We start from the raw sequence: 13,376 nt of genomic DNA on the forward strand, positions 1-13,376 counted from the left end.
TGGTGACCTGCACTCAGGAAATGAACACTCATTGAACCCACACTGTGTGCAAGCTCAGTGCTAGGCTTTTATCAATGCCATGAGTTAGCGCGCCGCCTAGGCAGAATTTTATCTTGACGACAATGTGAGCTGGTTGGCAGTAATGTTTCACAGGCCAGCAGCAAGGCTGTGGGGAGTGAGAGAGGGGCAGGGAAACCATTTATCCAGTGGCCACTCTGTTAGGACGCCAGGAGCTTTATGCATGTATCACAACATTAATTTCACCCTTGGGACGGCCCTTTGGAGTAAGTATGAGGTCATCGTCATGTCAGAGATGAGGACACCAGGAAGGTCACACGGTGGTAGAGCCAGAACTCAAGCCCAAGTCCATCTGACTACAAAGCTAGCTCTTCGTTTTTCCTGAGTCACTGAGCTTACCCAAACAGGATATCAAGGAGTATTTATTGCGTATGTGAGAACGGTAGGGAAATATCCTCAGGTGCGATGGTAGGCATCCCTGTCTGCACTGATTTCCAAAAGATGAATGTCGACAGAACTCCCGAGGGAGACCTGGAGTCATGGGAACTGTCCAGGGACCACAGGAGTCCCCACCATCTAAGCCAACTCGTTGAAGTTTAAGATACCAGGTTATCGAAATTTGGCACCTAAGTGACACTTTGCCTCCTTGGTGAATGCCCTCTCCCACACAACAGCTGCACGAACATGATATAGGGCAAAATAGGAGAAAATGCTTTGAAAAATGAAAAACACCGTAGATGTGAGGTATAGTGATCCTGACGCTTCATTTCAAGTACAGCTGGGTGTGTGGATTTAGCCAGAAGGTCATGGCTACAGGTGAGAAGTATACCAAACACAGGAGCACTCCCCGGACCCTTTGCACATAGTCAGTATTCAGGAAGTACCTGCCACATGGAATCAGAATGGAGAAATCCCATAGCATCCTTTTCTTCCTCCAGCCTTGTGGGAAAATAATGAATTCGTTGCCATTTGCAAGCTGAAAGGCATGATGATGGTTGTTATTAGTGAGGAAAGTGGCCCACTTGTCTAGTTTGAAATTTTTTATTTTTTTTAACATTTATTTATTTTTTGATAGAAACAGAGCACAAGTGAGGGAGGGGCAGAGAGAGAAGGAGACACAGAATCCGAAGGAGGCTCCAGGCTCCGAGCTGTCAGCACAGAGCCCGACGCGGGGCTCGAACTCACAGACCGTGAGATCATGACCTGAGCCGAAGTCGGACGCTCAACCGACTGAGCCACCCAGGCTCCCCCCACTCTAGTTTGTCTAGTTTGAATGAGAGACTGTACTAAGTAAATGAAAGGAAAAAAGGCTGACTTCGTTTATTTTACCATCTGTGTACCTCTTTAAAGGGAGAGCAAACTACTCTGTTTTGTTAGCATGATGGACCATAGGATGTTTAGACTTACTATAGCCAGCCCACATTCAGTATTTGGAAATGTGTGGAATCTCCCTCTGGGCTGGGAGATTTTGGGGGTCTGCCACCGTGTCGGTGTGTGTGAGGCCAGGAGGGGAAAATCTTACTTGGATAATCCTTGGACTTTCATTTTGCAGAATCAGTATCAACTGTGAATTTAAATGTATGGGATAAATATAGAACCCCCCAAAAAGCAACAACAGGCTCAAAGCCATTTAAGAAAAAAACAATATGTTGTGATAACCTGAAAATCAATCTCATTTGTGAAACAAAAGCATATATTGACCTTAAAACCAAAACAGGCATGAGTTTTAATAGAAACTGGTGTCTGAAGTCTACCCATGATGACTGCCATGTGCGTCTGACAAACACAGGACAAACACTGTATTATTTGTGGGCTCATCCCAAATGTCTGGTAATCCGGTCTTTTACGAGCTCCCACCAGCCAAGAAGGTGGTGTTGATCTTTATTTTCTAGAGTTTGTATTATCCAAGCAACAGTTTTCCCTCCAGGTTAATTCATAAGTAGCTTTTTTCCCCCAACAAAATTCCTTTCTTCATTTTGTTAGAACATTTCTAAAAAAGAGACCCACAGCCAAGTCCAGGAGACAGGATTTGAACTCTTGCTTGGCCATGCACTTGGTGACCTTAGCACCTTACTGGTTTGGGATCTATGAATAGTAATAATAACTTATTATTGCTTGTCGGTATCTATTGCCTCATTTGAGGTAGAGATTGCATTGAATGCATTCCAAAAATAGTGAGGCCATTAGTGTGAGGATGAATCTGTGATATACATGCAAGTTCCCATTGATTTTTTTTAAGGTGCTGTCGTAGCAGTCAGTATTACTGCACACTGGAAAGATCAGGGGCTGCCCCAAGCCTAATGGTTTTGTCTGCACCCTAAATGCCTGCATGCGAACGTACTGCAGAAATAATTACCTGTGTTAGTGTGGGCTGAAAGTGCTTTCTTCTGTTTCAGATTGGGCAGTATATCATGTCCCTCCCCCTGAATCTCGAGCCTTTTGTGACTCAGGAGGACTCTGCCTTGGAACTGGCGCTGCATGCTGGGAAGCTGCCCTTTCCTCCTGAGCAAGGTGAGAAGGGCCCGCCAGAAAGCGAGGAGGGGGCTCGCTGTAGCTGCCGGCCTCCCCCTACCCGCACACGCCCCTCTCCAGACTCCCTGGGAGAGAGTTGTTGAGAGTCTAAAATAGGGACAGGAAAGATGGGGTCCACCTGATGTACCCCCCCCCCCCACCCCGAGGAACTTCTGCAGGACAGAGTAGACTAGGGACAGGGCGTCCTGACTGCTTCACCGTGTGCCAGGTGTCCCTGGAGAGGGGCTCCACCAGTGCCCCTCAGCCGGGGAGGCAGTGGCACGAGGGTCCCAGGTCCGGGTCACACGTACTCACTGGAGGTAGAAGCAGGGTCTGCAAGGGTCCCACCCGGTGAATGCGAGCCCCTTCTCTCTGGGAACAGTGGCACCCAGAACAGTTTTGCTCGTGAGAACAAACATAAACCCTTCACCATAGAGGTGCTGTTCCTGTCCAGATGCCTCTGGCCACAGCTTGTTCCCAACCCCCCAGGGTTCCTAGATCTCTAAACCGACAAGGTAAAATGACAATGAATTAAAACTTTTCCTTTTTCTCATGATCTGGGCCTGGCGAGGTTGAAAAGGGACCGTATACTTTCTGATCAACAATCATCTTATCCTAACATTGGATATTATAGGCCTCCTTCATAAGGTTGGACAAACAGAAAAATCACATGATATATGAAAGATTCAGCAGCTTAAGAAGGTATCACAGTGAGAATAAAATCACATCTGGTTCTGGGGCGGAAGCCCTAGATTTCACGTTCTTGTCCTTGTGCTTGTTTATGTTCATCCTGTCTTGGTTTTTAACTTTCTAGTTTGTGCTTGTTGTATAGATGCTAGATATCAAACAAAGTCATGGGTTCGAAAGAATAAATCATGACGTCCCATCATCAAACATGATGGTGTTTCCATTTTCCCACATGCCCTCTGGACGCCACTGTCTGCACAGAAGATATTTGACATGCGGCTTTATGTTCTGTATTATTATTATATTATTATTATTGGTGGTGGTGGTGGTGGTGGAGGAAGCACTTTGCTTACCTTCTCCTGAATGTACTATTTTTCAGTGCTCGTCCCCATACTTTTTTGTTTGTTTTAATGTTGCTCTCCTTCCTCCCCTTCTTCCCATTTCTGCTATCAGGTGGCCACCTTCCTCCCACCCCCCAGCTCAGGCCTGTGTGGCCAGAATGGCTGCTCCGTCCTCCCCCTTACCCCGCCCCAGCCTGACTGGCTCTCCCGACGTGGGCTTGTCACATCGCAATCTTGCTGGGACCCCGCAGCCATTGCCTGTTTCCTCCGACATGGGGTCCACGTGGTTCTCAGGGAGCCCTCTGTGACCTAGCTCTGGTCCTCCAGCACTGCCCCCTGCTGCACCCCCCTCCATACCCCTTCTCCCTCCCCATAAGTGGTGTGACACCAAGAGTCACTGTGTGCATAGCACCAAGTGTGTGGCACACACACTCGACCCGTGCCAAGGCCCCTGGTGATTCCCGTAGCAGCCCCGGAACAGCAAGACTGTTGTCCCCTCCATTTTACAGCAGACGACGAGCATCTCTGAGAGGTTGGGCGGCACCCAGCTCATCAGTGGTTGGTGGCCTTGGCCCAGGTCTCAGTCCTGACGTGCCGCCTGTTCCCTGTTGGCTGTGACCACTCTCCCGCCTTCTCAGCTGGTGTGGGGCTGCCCTCCCTCCAGGCCCTCATGGCTATGCCCAGTCCCCTGCCTTTGGGAACACAGAGATCACTCTCCCTCCCCTGACTGTTTCTTCTTCTGAATCCTCTTCTCACTCAAGTCGATACCAGTTGACCTAAGTTGTGATGGTTTTCGGTTCCCTGCATTCCCCACTGAGACCATAGCTCCCTGGTGTGTTTGTGCATACAACACGTGCTGTGGGCCTGGTCACTCGGAAGGTAAAAGCTGTTGGCGATGGCATTGTCCTGAGCAGGACCTTCTGGTGACCTTTTCTCCCTCCCAGGGGATGAGCTGCCTGAGCTGGACAACATAGCTGATAACTGGCTGGGCTCCATTGCCAGAGCCACCATGCAGACCTACTGTGACGTGATCCTGCAGATCCCTGAGCTGACCCCGCACTCCACCAAGCAGCTGGTCACCGACATCGGTGAGTTCCCCCCCACCCCCAGGATGGGTGATGGGAGGGACAGCTGGGGCCCGAGGCATCTGTTGACTCCAGCTCTCCCCTTGACTTCACCTCTGAGCTTGGCTGTGGAGCGTGTTACAAATTCAGATTCTCTAGACCTGGCCCCCAGGGATTCTGGCCTTGTGAGTCTGGGTTGAAGGCTGGATGTCGGTATTTGGAAAAACGTCCTGGGGGATCCTGATGGGCTGCCGAGGCTGAGCGCTGTTAAGGGGAACTTCAGTGAGGCGACTCGAAGTAAGTGATACAGACGTGTGTTGTGCTGCCTTGTCTTCTGCTGCTGCATTTGTATAATCACCCAAACCAATGTTGTCACCACGCACCAGGCATGCCGGGCACTGAGCCGAGCCCTCATACCCACATCCGGTGCCATGTTCACGTTCGGAGCTCCCCCGTAAGGTTGGCATGTGACAGAGGTCTCCCCCTCCATCGTGCTGAATAACGAGGCCACCTACCTCGAGGCCGTGATACCTGCCTGCCCCCTGGGTTAGAGGGGCACGTGTCCACCTGCTCCCACCGGCACCCATCCCTACAGGATGTGGTGCTCTGAGGCTGGGGTGCTGCAGGCAGGTGGAGGGGAGTCTCCCCACTCTCTTGGTATCATTCCATTGACCTGTCTGCTCTTCACCTGAGGCAGCTCTCGGGGTGGTGGGGAGAGGGTGGTAAGAGCCTCGAAGATGATCAGCTCCCTGGGGACCTAGAAGAGCTTTGACCTGGATGGACCACAGGGCCAAGCCGCAGAAGAGACAGAAGTGAGGCGCCTTCCTCCAGGTCCCAGAGCCACTAGTGACAGAGCCAGGCCCGGAATCCAGGTGTCCTGGTTTCATTCCACCGTCAGCTCTCAGCGGTTACAGAGGAACAGCCAGCCCTTCTCCACGTCACTGGGCACAGTGTTCAGGGAAGACGGATGAGGAGACTCAGGGGCTTGTAGGTGGTCCCTGTTAGTACAGACAGAAGCACTGAGGACGGAACGTGCCGGAACTAGTGAGATGTGGGCATTGCCCCTATTATTTCTCTCTCTCTGTTCGTGTCCCCCTGAATCCTGTTCCCCATTCAGCAGTGACGGAGCATCTGTTGCGTGCCGGCTGCAGGGCGTGGAGCTTTCGGCCATCCCTGGGTTTACTGAGCTCACACAGTGAGGAGTGTGGTGAGGAGCCAGGAAGGCAGGGCTGGTGTGTGAAGCTGCCAGGCGGTGGCACCACGGGTAGCACCACAGGGGAGGGCTGTGGCCACCTTAAAGATAAATTAAGCATCCAAACAAAACCCAGACTCACTCTGCTGGTCAAACAGAAGTGTCATGGGAGACTGTGGGCTGCCACTCTGATGCAGCTCCTAGCTCCCAGTAGAGTGGAGCTCAGTTACGGATAAACTTGTGCGGCGACAGGTACCTGGCCAATCGCTGGCGCCCTTCCTGGGAAGCAGCCCATTCTGGGCTGGACATGAGCCAGACAGCCAGCCAGGGCAGGGCAGGGCAGGGCAGGAAGCCTTCAGAAGACACCAGGGAAGATGCAGGCCGCGCCTGGAGCTGCGGTCCCATCAGCGAGAAGACATGAGCCCCGCCATTGACGGAAAGTCGGCAGGCGTCTGCAGGGCATGCCAGGGGTCTGCGGAGGAACCAGAGAACGCCGTAGGCAGCTTTCCTCAGGTCCGGGTTGTGCCTGCCCAGGAAGGAGGAAGTCGGGGCAGCACTCGGTTACCAGCCGCGACACATGCTTCCATGGCGACACATGCTTTGTCCCATTTTGTCCTTTTTGACTACATGGCATCGACGGAAAGAAGCAGAGACTCAGTGAGAAAGGACTTCGCTGAGCTCAGCCCGAACTTGGAAACCAGTTTTCTCCTTCCCCGCTCTGCCAGTGTTGGTTAGAGTCATGGGGCTGCTTTTTAGGAGGACAGAGTCGTTGAACCATCTCCTGGAGATTCCCACTGCTGTGGTCTGGGTGGGCTCAGGAATGTATCCTCAACTGGTGCCCCAGGGGGTTAGCACGGGAACTGCAGTGCACTTAGGCACCGACCTTGACTTCGTGGTGGGGATTCTGCTCACAGAAGCCCTTGTGTCCCCTGACTCCTTGGGTTCTCCATGTGGTAGGTGGGGTCCACTGGGGAGTGTGGCCAGGAAGTCAGAGGAGTCCCACTATAGAGCTTTGGGTGAGGTCAGCTGGTCCAGCTGGAGCTGAGTGTGTGGTTGGGTGGTGGGGATGCTGTGGGGTTGGCCAGTCCTTTCTTCAGTTAGAATTCCTGAATTCGGGCCGAGCTCACAGTAGGTTTAATCCTCTTGGGAAAACCCTCAGAGTAAAGGCCTGGCTGATGGGGGCAGAGTGGACACCCAGCATCTTGGGGGTCTTGGGGTGGACCTCTCTGTTTCTCACTCAGGAAGGCCTCTAGGGCTCTGTCTCGCTCAGCGCTCAGTCTGCTTAGCTGTGTCTGTCTGCTCCCCGTCCCCACAGATTACCTGATCAATGTGATGGACGCCCTGGGCCTGCAGCCATCTCGCCCCCTGCAGAACATTGGGACACTCTTGAAGAGCAAACCCGAGGACTACAGGCAGGTCAGCAAAGGCCTGCCCCGTCGCCTTGCCACCACAGTGGCTGCCATGCGGGGTGTGGAGTATTGACCCCCACCCCCGGGCACCCCATTAAGAAGAGGCGCAGGTCTGGGGTCCTAGGGTCACAGAAACTCTGCAGAATGGAGTTGCTCAAAAAATCTGCCCAGCGTTGGACAGGGTTTGTCTTAAAAAGATGCGGTTCATTTGTATAATCAAAAAAAAGGGGTTGTAATTAGAGGTATATTATTTATTAGAGCAGGGTTTTCAGATGATTTTCTAAAAGATCCGATCTTGAAAATGGAATTGATAAATATTGTGAAAAGAAAGCTGTTTTCTTTCCTCCATGAATATTTGGGTGCCCTCTGTGTGCCGTGCTCCAAGCACCGGGACCCGGCCGGGAAGGAGGGGAAGAGGCACAGAGAAGGTGATGTCAGACTGTGGCACCAGGGAAACAGAGTGCATCTGGGGGAGGGGCAGCCCCCACACCGGCAGGTCAGACAGGTGTATGGCGGTGAGGGCCAGGCCCCCGGGGCACGTCCAAGGTCAGTGGCATGGAAGTAGGAAGTCAGGTCAGAGGGGCGGTGGGGGCCAGACCACAGACTGGCCTGTAGGCCGTGGTGAGGACTTGGGCTTTTGCTTTGTCTTGGTTTGAAACTCACGGATCATGTGGATTCTGTCAGGGTTTTTGCCAGTAGCTTCTGTATCTGTTAAGACTGTAATTGGCCACAAGTAACAGAAAAGTGTAATTTGAGTGACTTTAGCAAATAGGTGTTGATTTTTCTTAATAACAAGAAGTCACACGGTGGTGGCTGTGGGCACTGACTCAGTGGCTGGATGGAGTCAGGACCAGGACTAGCCTCCTGGTGATCTTGACCTTTTCCTCGTGTGCCTCCTCCCGGTGGGCTGACTCCTGCAGCTGCAGGTATCACATCCGCATTTTGGTGGGTGATGAAGGCAGAGAGGGCTTGGTCCCTTCCACCGTGGAGGCAGAGGCCTCCCCGGTGGCCCCCGCAGCTTTCTCCTTGGCCTCACAGGCTGTTTCTTGGTCACCAGGCATCCCCCCGGCTGCAAGGGAGGCTGGGAACGTGGGGTCAGGGCTGGCTCCAGCCAGGGTTTCTCAGCCTGGGCACTATTGTCGTCTTGGGCTGTCCTGACTGCTGTGCACCAGATGCTGGTGGCACTCCCCAGCTGTGACAGCCAGAAAGGTCTCCAGACATTGCCTGAGGGAGGACAGACTCCCCTCCAGCAGGGAAAGCCTGGCTTAGACCAAGCAGGATTTGTTGCCCTGAGGAAGCTGGGTTTCTGTGAGCAAGGGAGAAGGGGGGCAGTGTCTCTCGGCATCCATTATTGGAAACGACATGAAGCGTGTTCCCGCTTCTGGACACGCGTTACTTCTCTCTCCCTTATGCCCCTCCACAGCCTCCGAGGTAGCATGTACCATCCCTGTCTTACACCCGAGGGAACCGAGGTGAGAGAGGTGTAAGGGGCTTGTCTGGAGTCCCTGGCACCGTGGCTCCCACAGTCCTGACCACGGAGCGGGAGGCAGGCAGCACCGCCTGGCCCCAGCTGGGTCCGCCGGCTCGTGCTGGCTCTCGGGAGCGGCACCGCCGCGCCCACGGCCCCTCGTGAACCAGCCCCTCCAGGCTGCCGGGGCAGGTGTCGCGCTGGCTCTGTCATCCAGGGGTTCCCATGCGCTCTGTCCTCACATCCTCGGAACCAGTTTTGCTGGCCCTGAAAGAACTGTGAGTCTGCACCAAGAAAAATATTTTGGTTTCTCATGTGGTGGATCACAGACTGTCCCTGGCAGGGATCGAGCCTGGCTCCTGCCTCGAAGAAGCGAGAGCCGGAAGCCTGGAAGGTGAAATGTGCTGTGGAAAGTGGAAATCTCTTTGGGGTGACCTCTGTGCCAGTGTCTGTAAGAGCTGCTTGATTCCTGGCTTTGCCACCTCCCAGCCATGTGACCTTGGGGAAGTCACGTCAAGTCTCTGAGCCTCCTTTCCTAATGTGAAAAATGGGAGCCATGGTGGTCCCTAACTCAGGGTTATTTGAAGAGCCACCGAGATACAGCAGCGGGTGAAGCACGTAGCAAGTGTACAGTGAATGTTAATTTCATAGTCTCCGTTGTCTGTAACCTACCATCCCTTTTGGGGTAAAGATGGGAATTACAGAATGCTATTTTCTGGGCACTTTGGGTCCTGCCAGCCTAATTTTTCAGCCCTGAAAGTCTCTGATGGCCCCAGGGTGGGAACAGGACAGAGCTCCTCTCCTCCATGTCCGGAGGGATGAGGGGAACCTGTCTGTCTGCCTCAGAGCCTGCTTCGGAGATGGGGTATCATCCGTCTTCACCCTGGCCCTCAAGGCTGCCCTACGAGCAGGGGTGGTGCTGCCCCCCATCAGCCTGGCCTTGCTGTCACACGTCCACACAGAGCTCTGGGGGCAGGGAGCACCCTTCCCACTCCTGCTGCAAAACATCCCGGGCAGAACCTCTGAGTTCAGGATGAGTATGTGGCCCAGGCTGACCCAATGGCCTTCATTCTCGGGGCTTTTGCTGGGACACTGTACAAGAAAGGGGAGCTTTTCTCCCACTGAAGTTGCTCAGCGGACAGAATGGAGTCTGGAACCTGTTGGGGTAAGAGCAGCACATGGAGAGAACCTATTTGAGTGGGACATCAACACGGAGGAAAATAAAGCCAGGAGCTGAAGAAATAAATCACCCCCACAGCATCAGATGATACAGTAAAGACGAAAGCCCTGGGCTCCTGTAAGGGACCGGCATTCTTATGACCGCTGGCAGCAAGAGGATGAGGCTGGAGTTTTACCTGTCACATACTAGAAGAGTGATCTCAGGCATCTGACTTCACCTCCCTGAGTCTCAACTTACTACCTGTAACATGGAATGGCAATAGTTCTCCGTGGTTATGAGAATTAAATGGAATAAGACTTAAAAACACTTGGCCTGGCGCCTGGCATGGGGTGTTTGATACAATGTAGCCATTATTTGATGCCAACAACAAATAATAACAGTGGTGACAACTATCCCTCATAATAAAAGCAGTAGTCCTAGGAGTAAATGTGGTAACCACCAAGAACTGTGACTCCAGCCTGCAGACTCGCCTGGCCCCGAGCTGGGAAACCTGGCTTCCCCTGGGCCCTCCACACACAATCCCTGACAGTGCTGCCTTTGGCCACAGTGGCACCAAGTCTTTGGCACCTCCTTCCCCCACAGGTGCACTGTGGGCACTTAATGGGAGGCCAGCTTGTTTGCCGTCCCAGCCAAGGACCCAGGTGTTCTAGACAGGCAGGACTGAGCCCTCAGATGCCCAGGCTCCTTCACGACTGGGGCTGGCAGGTCGTCAGCCATCAGCACCCGACAGACCCCTTTCTTCTTTGGCAACAGCTCCCTGATCGCTCTGGGGAGAGCCATCATGGTTCCCATATGTAGCAATTAAAAATACAAGACACTTAGTTAAACTTGAATTTCAGAAAAATAAATGATTAGTATAATATCTCCCAAATATTATATGGATTTACTTATATTAAAAAATTAATTTGTTGTTGAGGAGCCTGGGTGGCTCAGTTGGTTGAGCGTCACACTCTTGATCTTGGCTCAGGTCGTGATTTCTCAGTTCATGAGTTCAAGCCCCTCGTGGGGCACTGTGCTGACAGTGCGGAGCCTGCTTGGGATTCTCTCTACTCCTCTCCTACTCTCTCTCTCTCACTCTCTCTCTCAAAATAACTAAACTTAAAAAAATTAATTTGTTGTTTATCTGAAATTCATATATAACTTGGCGGCCTGTATTTTATCTGGCAATCCTTGGAGCCATGACCCTCCTTCCCCCCCCCCCCCCCCACCACCTTAGAACCATGTGATTCTGCTGGGGGCCACCTGGCCTCAGGTATGGGCAGAGGCTGACCAATCCAAGCAGCCTATGCAGCTGGTCACACTGGTACAGAGATAAGCACATTACCCAACCAGTGACCAATGAGAGTCCACCTGGGAACGTGCTGAAACAACTGGAAAAAAGGTATTTTCTCCTGTTGACTGAGCTGGGGAGCTGGGGAGTTTGGGGTTGCAGATGGGCTTTCTTGCTGTAATGTAAGGAGAGCCTGCCTGGGAAAGCAGAGAGACTGAAACATCATTTGAGCTGCTTGAGATTCATTTAAGCCAGCTTGAGTCTTACTCTCTCCATCTCTGTCCCTGCTATCCAAAGAAGTATAGTAGATGGCATTTGAAAAGGCATAAGTCCACTGCATCAAGGACAACCCAAAAAGAACTTTAAAAATCACCTGCTTGGATTTCCCTGATGAACATGGATGCAAAAATCCTCAACAAGATATTAGCTAACTGGATCCAACAATACATTTAAAAAAATTATTCACTACGACCAAGTGGGATTTATACCTGGGATGCAGGGCTAGTTCAATATCCACAAAACAATGTGACTCATCACATCAATAAAAGAAAGGACAAGAACCATATGATCCTCTCAATAGATGCAGAGAAAGCATTTGACAAAATACAGCATCCTTTCTTGATAAAAACCCTCAAGAAAGTAGGGATAGAAGGATCATACCTCGAGATCATAAAAGCCATATATGAACGACCCAACGCTAATATCATCCTCAATGGGGAAAAACTGAGAGCTTTCCCCCTGCGGTCAGGAACAAGACAGGGATGTCCACTCTCGCCACTGTTATTCAATGTAGTATTGGAAGTCTTAGCCTCTGCAATCAGACAACACAAAGAAATAAAAGGCATCCAAGTCAGCCAGGAGGAGGTCAAACTTTCACTCTTTGCAGATGACATGATACTCTATATGGAAAACTCGAAAGATTCCACCAAAAAACTGCTAGAATTGATTCATGAATTCAGCAGAGTTGCAGGATATAAAATCAACACACAGAAATTGGTTGCATTCCTATACACCAACAATGAAGCAACAGAAAGAGAAATCAAGGAATTGATCCCATTTACAGTTGCACCAAAAGCCATAAAATACCTAGGAAGAAATCTAACCAAAGAGGTGACAAATCTATACACTGAAAACTGTAGAAAGCTTATGAAAGAAATTGAAGAAGACACAAAAAAATGGAAAAAGATTCCATGCTCCTGGATAGGAAGAACAAATATTGTTAACATGTCGATACTACCCAACGCAATCTACATATTCAATGCAATCCCTATCAAAATAACACCAGCATTCTTCACAGAGCTAGAACAAATAATCCTACAATTTGTATGGAGCTAGAAAAGACCCCAAGTAGCCAAAGCGATCTTGAAAAAGAAAACCAAAGCAGGAGGCATCACAATCTGGACTTCAAGCTGTACTACAAAGCTGTAATCATCAAGACAGTATGGTACTGGCACAAGAACAGACACTCAGATCAATGGAACCGAATAGAGAACCCAGAAATGGACCCACAAACAGATGGCCAACTAATCTTTGACAAAGCAGGAAAGAATATCCAATGGAATAAAGACAGTCTCTTCAGCAAGTGGGGCTGGGAAAACTGGACGGCGACATGCAGAAGAATGAACTTGGACTACATTATTAAACCATACACAAAAATAAACTCAAAATGGATGAAAGACCTAAATGTAAGACAGGAAGCCATCAAATTCCTCGAGGAGAAAGCAGGCAAAAACCTGTTTGACCTTGGCCACAGCAACTTCTTACTCAACACATCTCTGGAGGCAAGGGAAACGAGCAAAAATGAACTATTGGGACCTCATCAAAACAAAAAGCTTCTGCACAGTGAAGGAAACAAATCAGCAAAACTAAAAGACAACCAACAGAATGGGAGAAGATATTCGCAAACGACATATCAGATAAAGGGTTAGAATCCAAAATCTGTAAAGAACTTATCAAACTCACACCCAAAAAAACAATCCGGTGAAAAAATGGGCAAAAGACATGAATAGACACTTCTCCAAAGACGACATCCAGATGGCCAACTGACACATGAGAAAATGCTCAGCATCACTCATCAGGCAAATACAAATCAAAACCACAATGAGATACCACCTCACAGCTGTCAGAATGGCTAACGTTGACAACTCAGGCAACAACAGATGTTGGCAAGGGTGTGGAGAAAGAGGATCTCTTTTGCATTGTTGGTAGGAATGCAAGCTGGTGCAGCCACTCTGGA

The 13,376-nt window shown here is 50.7% G+C and overlaps 1 protein-coding gene across 1 annotated transcript in view; it reads left to right on the top strand.

The window, feature by feature from the left end:
* The window catches only part of COG7 (component of oligomeric golgi complex 7), an 82,345-nt gene extending 74,793 nt beyond the window's left edge, over positions 1–7,552 (top strand). Inside the window, exons 15-17 of the mRNA XM_043560294.1 lie at positions 2,415–2,529; positions 4,502–4,645; positions 7,129–7,552. Of these exons, the coding sequence (XP_043416229.1) occupies positions 2,415–2,529; positions 4,502–4,645; positions 7,129–7,295 (426 nt within the window). The 3' untranslated portion in view covers positions 7,296–7,552. The remainder of the gene's footprint in view (positions 1–2,414; positions 2,530–4,501; positions 4,646–7,128) is intronic.
* The last annotated feature ends 5,824 nt before the right edge of the window (positions 7,553–13,376 follow it).

The sequence above is a fragment of the Prionailurus bengalensis genome, chromosome E3 (assembly GCF_016509475.1).
Source record: "Prionailurus bengalensis isolate Pbe53 chromosome E3, Fcat_Pben_1.1_paternal_pri, whole genome shotgun sequence".
NCBI lineage: Eukaryota > Metazoa > Chordata > Mammalia > Carnivora > Felidae > Prionailurus > Prionailurus bengalensis.